At 62.2% G+C, this 7,962-nt stretch overlaps 1 protein-coding gene across 3 annotated transcripts in view; it reads left to right on the top strand.

Annotated features, from left to right (window-relative positions):
• Positions 1-3,354, top strand: part of SDK2 (sidekick cell adhesion molecule 2) — a 172,010-nt gene extending 168,656 nt beyond the window's left edge. For all 3 annotated transcript variants that reach the window (XM_073310176.1, XM_073310179.1, XM_073310177.1), the window contains exon 45: positions 1,678-3,354. In XM_073310176.1, the coding sequence (XP_073166277.1) occupies positions 1,678-2,031 (354 nt within the window). In that variant the 3' untranslated portion in view covers positions 2,032-3,354. The remainder of the gene's footprint in view (positions 1-1,677) is intronic.
• The last annotated feature ends 4,608 nt before the right edge of the window (positions 3,355-7,962 follow it).

The raw sequence follows: 7,962 nt of genomic DNA on the forward strand, positions 1-7,962 counted from the left end.
GGGGTGGGCACTGGGCCTGGTCATCGGGGAAGGGACACCAGGCCGGGGTGGGCACTGGGCCTGGTCATCGGGGAAGGGACACCAGGCCGGGGTGGGCACTGGGCCTGGTCATCGGGAAGGGACACCAGGCCGGGTGGGCACTGGGCCTGGTCATCGGGGAAGGGACGCCGGGACGGGACGGGGTCCGGGCCTGGTCACCGGGGAAGGGACGCCGGGCCGGGACGGGGTCCGGGCCTGGTCACCGGGGAAGGGACGCCGGGCCGGGCCGGGGTCCGGGCCTGGTCACCGGGGAAGGGACGCCGGGCCGGGCCGGGGTCCGGGCCTGGTCACCGGGGAAGGGACGCCGGGCCGGGCCGGGGTCCGGGCCTGGTCACCGGGGAAGGGACGCCGGGCCGGGACGGGGTCCGGGCCTGGTCACCGGGGAAGGGACGCCGGGCCGGGACGGGGTCCGGGCCTGGTCACCGGGGAAGGGACGCCGGGACGGGGTCCGGGCCTGGTCACCGGGGAAGGGACGCCGGGCCGGGACGGGGTCTGTGCCTGGTCACCGGGGAAGGGATGCCGGGCCGGGACGGGGTCCGGGTCTGGTCACCGGGGAAGGGACGCCGGGACGGGACGGGGTCCGGGTCTGGTCACCGGGGAAGGGACGCCGGGCCGGGACGGGGTCCGGGTCTGGTCACCGGGGAAGGGACGCCGGGCCGGGCCGGGACGGGGTCTGGGTCTGGTCACCGGGGAAGGGACGCCGGGCCGGGACGGGACGGGGTCTGGGTCTGGTCACCGGGGAAGGGACGCCGGGCCGGGACGGGGTCCGGGTCTGGTCACCGGGGAAGGGACGCCGGGACGGGACGGGGTCTGGGCCTGGTCACTGGGGAAGGGACGCCGGGCCGGGCCGGGGTCCGGGTCTGGTCACCGGGGAAGGGACGCCGGGCCGGGATGCGGTCTGGGTCTGGTCACTGGGGAAGGGACGCCGGGCCGGGACGGGGTCTGTGCCTGGTCACTGGGGAAGGGACGCCGGGACGGGACGGGGTCCGGGTCTGGTCACCGGGGAAGGGACGCCGGGACGGGACGGGGTCTGGGTCTGGTCACCGGGGAAGGGACGCCGGGCCGGGCCGGGGTCTGGGTCTGGTCACTGGGGAAGGGACGCCGGGCCGGGCCGGGGTCCGGGTCTGGTCACCGGGGAAGGGACGCCGGGACGGGACGGGGTCCGGGTCTGGTCACCGGGGAAGGGACGCCGGGACGGGACGGGGTCTGGGTCTGGTCGTGCTCTATCACCAGGTTCCCCCAGGGCCCAATTCTGACCCTCCCTCACTCTAGTGCGGTTCCATGGAATCACTCTGGGCTCACACCAGTGTACGGGAGACCCCGGTCCCCTGAGCTCAGTGGATACACAGGGAGGGGCTGCTGCCCACCTGCCAACCCCCTCCCCTGCCTGCAGGATGGGTGCGGTGGTGAAGGAGTCAGATGCAGGCCTCTTGCTCTGATGTCGTGTAGGGTCACGGTTTCCAAGATGCCTCTCACAAGTCCAGTGCCCAGTGGGCTGCTGGGGGCACTGCCCAGCGGGTGTTTCCTCAGCTCCTTCGACTAGCACCGTGTCCTTGCGGGCATGTGCTTGTCGGGCCGGCTGAGGGCTGCAGCCGGGCACAGCCAGACCTGTCGTAACCCAGCGCTCTGTCTCTTCAGGGGAGCGACAGCGAGTACGAAGTGGATCAGACCCACCAGAAGGCCCACTCCTTCGTCAACCACTACATCAGCGACCCGACCTACTACAACTCCTGGCGGCGCCAGCAGAAGGGCATCTCACGGGCCCCGGCCTACAGCTACACGGAGAGCGATTCCGGCGACCCCGACCACTGCCCCTTGGCCAACAGCACCAGCACCCAGCAAGGCAGCCTCTTCCGGCCCAAAGTCAGTAGGACTCCAACCCCCCAGACGCCCGTCAACCCCCCCAGCCAACAGAGCACCCTGTACCGCCCCCCCAGCAGCCTGGCTCCGGGCTCTCGAGCCCCCATAGCGGGATTTTCTTCTTTTGTTTGATGGTTTCAAAAGAAATAAAGAAAAGCGAAAAAGGACGAAAAATCCCAAACCCACGTTTACGTCCAGAGTTATTTTTTCCGAGGCGAAGGAGACACCCCGGCAGGGCGAGCCCAGCGCCGGCCGGGGAGAGACACGCGGACCCAGTTCGGATTCTAATCATTTGCTGCTTCCAGAGGCGCATGGAGCCCTGTAGAAGAGGAACCCCTTGAAAGGACCTTTGCAAAAGTTTGCAGGGCCGCGAGTCCGTCTGGAGGGGCCTTCTCTTCTCTTTGAGGCTGAGGCGCGGAGAGGAAATTCACGGGGGAAAGGACAGCAGCTGGTGGGCTCCCAGCCGACGCTGGGGTCTCCGCACGGCGCTGGCTCCTTGCAGGCGGGTTTCCTCAAGGGCCTTTGCTGGCAGGACAAACCCACCCCTTTTTGGCCAAAGCTTTCTTTGTGTGACCCCTGAGTGGCCAGCCAGCTAGCGGCAACCCGCGGCGTCCACAGGAGCGGGGTGTGGAAATGCCATTGGCCAGCGTGGTCGCACAAGACTTCAAGCAGCGAACCCACGCTAGCGACCAAGGGTGTCCTCGGCCCAGCACCGCAGAGCCTGACATGGGATGGGAATGGTGCAGCTCTTCTGCTCAGCGTTAGGTGGCAATCATGCCCGCGGGCCCTTGCTTCCCAGTGGGCTGCGGATGTGCCCAATGATGGCCCGTATGCTGGACATGGGACCCGCTTTGCCAGGCTGCCCGCTCGGCTCGCCAGTCCCTCCTCTGCCAGTCTCCTCTCCTGTCTCCCCGTGCCGCACCGTGTCAGAGAGTGGAAAAGTGACAGACCAAAACACAAAGCCCGTATGCAGCCATTTGGTTTGCGGCATTGGGACGGGATGGGGGAGCGGAGAGTGGATTTTGGGGGGACAAGGACGCTGGAGTTGTGATCAATTTTCTTGAATCCTTCTGGAGGAGACATCCCCCTCCCAGCCCCCCAGCCCTGGTGAGAAGCGCTGCCCACTGGGGAGGGGTCCTCTGCGGCGGAACTGCGCCACGGGGCAGCTCAGCACGGGGGCATCGCTTATCGGCACTGACATTCGCTTTGGGGCAGCAATTCATTTCTTCCTTCCTTGGCCCCATCCTGGAGAGGGGGAGGGAAAGGAAAATTCCCTGGGCCCCAGGATGGTTGCGGGGTGAGATGTACACTCCACCCACAATGTGGTCCTCTCCCCCTGGCTTGTGACGGACGCCGCCCCTTTAACTCCAGCAGAACAGAAGGGGCGGGGGGGCAGGGCTCTGCTGGCATGATGGATTGGCCGCTGCAGCCTTGATTTTGTGTTCTGGTTTAGTACCCAGGTTTGGTGGGGGATGCGAGGGGAGGGGGCCAGAATCGAGATGAGGGGGATCGGTGGTGGTGGTTGTTTCCATCATCGCAAAACACACACAGTGCCTACTCGTCAGCTGGATCCCAAACTCCTCAGCCGTGTTCCCTTCCATGCGGGGTGCACAGTGCAAGCTGGAGGATCCAGCTGTCCCCCACTGTGTCCTTCTGCGGAGGGGGTCCGGAGCTGTCACCATGGTGATGTAGCTCCATCCATGACACCCCACCTGCTCTCGCCCGTATTTGCACATCTCTGTCCAGTCTGGTTGGCGGAGGATTGAACCTTGTGCGTGGGGTCCCTTTAATAAAGAATCAAAAGCACTGGAATAGTTGTTTGGCTTATTTCTCTCCCCCAAAAATAGAGAGACGCACTCTGGAATAACCCTGTACCCTGCAGAACTTGAGAAAGGGATGGAACTGGGATCACCCCGAACTTCCCAGCTGCCGGTCCCTTTTGCAGGCGTATTCCTGCAAGGGAGGCCGATGTGGCTAAGTAGTTGTGGCCCACGGGGTCTCTCTCCCCCGTGTTCAGATGTGCGGAGAAGGAGCGATGGTTTCTGTGCAGGTGGCTGAGAAACAGGTTATCCTGGGAAAGTGATGGACAGAAATCAGCTCTCCTGTGCTGTCTGAGCGGTCAGGGCAGGGCTCGACAGCACCGGGGCTAAAATACCCATGTCTCCCAGAACCTTGGCTACACTAGAGCTCCCAAGCTCAGCCCTCCTACGACGCAGACCGAGGTCTTATCCCTGCCTGGCAGGGGGGAGACGTGCGACCTACAGAAGTTGAGTGAGGTGTCTAAGGTCCCACAGTGAGGCCTGGCCTACACCTAAAGATGAGATCGCGCTGGTTACACCGCGTAGGGCTGTGGGATAGGTAGGGCGCCCTAACCCTGTGTGGGCACGGCAAGGTCGATAGAGACCGCCTTGTGGAGAGTTTCATTAACTCCAGCCAGGGAAAACCCCTTCTGTCACTGTAGGAAGCATCTACCCTACGTAGCTGTGGCGTAAAGATGCCCTGTCGCGCCATCTCTACCTCCCCGGGATCACAGCTATGCAGGAAAGAAGCGTCCCTGGACAGTCAAACCCATAACCCCCCTCATTGTAAGGTAGCTAAATCCTCATCCCCTCTGCTCACCACCACAGACAGGGCAAGTGCTGGCTGCTTCCCTTGAGCCCAGGATTTAATCAGCACCTTCTAATACACTGAGGACACTGACCCTGGCTTGCAGGCCAAGGCGTGATTTGGGATTAGCTCAGAGCCAGGAAATAGGTAATAAAGAATCCTCAGGGGGCCGGCTGGGAGTTTAATTTGCAGATTCCAAACCCATTAACAGCGGGGCTGGTTCCTTGTGGGGTGAATGGGGGGAGGTCGCTCTGGATCCAGACAAAGAGCAGAAGGACACTTTGCCTGGGGAGCGGCTCAGGCTCGCCCAGAGCTGAACTCACACTCCCTGCGTTTGAGGGGTGAGGTCAGAGTGGCAGAAACCTTCCTGTGCAGCTGTGACAGCCAGTCATCAAACCTGCATGACCAGAGCCATCAGCCGCGGATGGGACTGACAGAAGGAAAACCACAGAGAGAGAGGGCGCGCTTCCCATGGTGGGTGTCCACATGAGCAGGTGGCATGTGAAGGGGGGAAAGGGGCTTTAGCTCAGGTGTGGCCAGAGCCGTTGTGTATCATGAGCAAAGTCATGGAAACGCATGGGCCTAAAGGGGGCCCAGAAGGGCGTGGGTGAGCTCGATGACCCTGCCGGAGGATGGGGGGCCTGTAGCCGGCTGCGGAAGCTGCCTCAGCACAGGTCCCCTTTATCGGCTGTCAGGCAGGGTGCGTTTGCAGCTGGACTGGGATTCAGGGCGCCATGCGTCTCCTTCCACTCCCTGCTTCCAAAGGACAGCCCCAGGCCTGGGCGACTGAGCATCCAGGCTGGCTCCACCCCTGGATTTAACCCTTCTGTGAAGCGCTCGGGGGTGAGCAGAACGGCGGGAGAAATGCAGTGCGAAGGCCAGTGCAAGACACATCCCGGGCCTCCCCCTCCAAGCACCAGTCTCGTAGCCGCTGCACGGAGCACCTGCCATTTCCACAGCAGCACATCTGGAGTGGCCCTTCATCGGCTCTCTCCACCCCGCATCCCAGACCAGGTCACCTGGTGAACGAGCCGCCCCCAGGCCCTTTCCAGGGACTCCGGGGCCTGCTTTTCAGCTCTGGGTGAAGCCCGATTCTCCAGGGAGGCTTTGCTGCTTTGATGGCTCTTAGCGCTGCACATACGGCAAGAGCCCAGCTGCAAACGCAGTCACTTGACAGGCCCCAGCCCATTGCCGCTAAGCTGTTTCTGCTACCCGGATGACATCCAGCCCATGCAGAGAGCTGGCCCAAGGCCTATGCGCTGCTCAGTGCCTTGGGCTGGACCTCTCCCCAAATGAGCGGCACGCAGAGACCCCAAGACCAACTGCTCTGCCGGGAGAGCCTGGAGCAGAGCAGCTGAACTTGGGAGCAGTGCCCAGTCCAAATGCCACAGGCAGCTCATTGCCGCTAGCAGGACTGGCTCAGCAGTGGTTCCTCTGTGTTGAATTTCGCTCTTTGCTGGTGCTGACGACCTCTGGGAAAGTACAGGGCGAGGGGAAAACCTGACAGAAAGTCCCGGTTGGTCCAGATTGTGTTTATAGTGTATCTGCATCCACCCACACACGCAGAATTGTATCATTGACTGGAGCATAAGTCCGTGTGAGTGCTTAGCAGTGGTGCTGTCCCAAGGCAGCGAGCAACGGCCTCAGCTCAGCCGGATACAGAGAGGCTTTCTGCACAAAGGCGTTGTGACCCCCGGGTCACCGTCAGCACTGGCTTTAGTGTCCGTCCAACCCCTCCACCAGGAAGCTTTATCTTTTATTTAACCCTAAGTGGCTGGTGTTAGTTCACCTTTGGCTGGTGCCCGTCGTGGGACTGCGAACTCACTAGTGGATGTGGAAGGCCAAGCTCCAGCCGAAAGGCCGTGTACTCAGAATGAAAGCGCGAGGTTCCCCGACTCCACCCCGGGGCCTGCGTTGCGGGGTGGGGTGTGAGGCAGTGCCCGTCCACCTGGCTCAGAAGGAATCGGGGCTGTGTCCACCTCGGCTCGGTGATTTGAGCTGCCGGAGCTGAGGGCGGGGGATTGCTCGGCACTTGGCTGAAGGAAGGAATTGCTGTTGGTTTCTCCAGCACCATGCCCAGGAATGACCAAAAGCTGCTCCTGGGGCTCCCGGCTGGCAGTAGCTGTACTTAGCAATGAGAGGTTTCAGAGGAGCAGCCGTGTTAGTCTGTATTCGCAAAAAGAACAGGAGGACTTGTGGCACCTTAGAGACGAACCAATTTATTTGAGCAGAAGCTTTCGTGAGCCACAGCTCACTTCATCGGATACATCGAAAGCTCATGCTCAAATAAATTGGTTCGTCTCTAAGGTGCCACACGTCCTCCTTTTCTTCTAGCCACGAGAGTGACTCGTCCCGGGTGGGTGCTGACAGGCAGGGGCAGGCCCGATGCAGAGCCCTGGGTGCTCAATGGACGGGCTCCTGCTGGCTTTGGCCCGGTGAGCAGCCATGGAGTGGCGTCCCGTAAGCGTGAGGCCCAGCGGCTCCATCTGTCCTCAAAATGCTTCCCCACCTGCTCAGGTGCAACCGGCGACGGCAGGGTTTGTTTTGACCCTTCTTCTACACCAGGTGATGGGCTGATTGCTGGTGCCCCGTGTCTGACACTGAGACAGGACCCCCCCCCCCATGCCCATGCAAGCACTGCACGCTGGAGGGGGTGCCTGCTGCACCCAGGGCTGCTGAGAAACAGGAAGGCGGCTGGGGGGGGAGCAAGGTTTATACAACTGCCCCCCCATACAACCCCCACACGGCCACCGTGAATTCACCAGGACGTGTCTTATCATGTCACTTGCCTTGGCATTGGCTGCCAGGCACTGGGCTTTGCAGACACACTCAACAGCCCATGTGTACCAAGGAGTAACAGGGGAGAGCGAGCTGTCTCCTTGGATCAGCGTGGGGACCAAATGGGCCTTGACAGGCCTCCAGAGTTTTGCACTGTTATGACTTGAGCTTCTCCCAAGGGCAAAACACAGTCGCTTATCAGCAGTTTGCAAACCAGACAAGATGGGAAGAGGAGCAATTCTGCAGGCAGAGCTCTGGGGAAGGGAGCCATCCTGGCAGACCAGAGCCCCGGCCCCCTGCTGCTACCTTACCCAGTGCCAAGAGGTCAGCCCTCGCACCACTAAGGAAAAGGCCATGGCTCCCCTTCCCGCAGCACTCAGGGCTTGTGAACCAGTCACCCAGATCCCAGGCAGCAGGATCCTCTGCTCTGGCTGAGCTGTGCTCACTGCAAAGCCGGGTGGGTCAAAAGTGGCTTGACACCTCCAGGCTGCTTTAATTGCCCCCGGGCTGTCCTGGCCCGCCCAGGGGCTATTTCCCAGGCCATCCGCCCTGTCTTGGCAACTGGGCTGGAGAGCACCTGCACAGACGGCACCAAACAGCCGCTTGCCCTGTAACATTCTGGCTGGGACCGCCCTGTGTGCATTGTCCTGCCCAGTTCTGCGGTAGGTAGAACCGATG

This window comes from Lepidochelys kempii, chromosome 14 (genome assembly GCF_965140265.1).
Source record: "Lepidochelys kempii isolate rLepKem1 chromosome 14, rLepKem1.hap2, whole genome shotgun sequence".
NCBI lineage: Eukaryota > Metazoa > Chordata > Testudines > Cheloniidae > Lepidochelys > Lepidochelys kempii.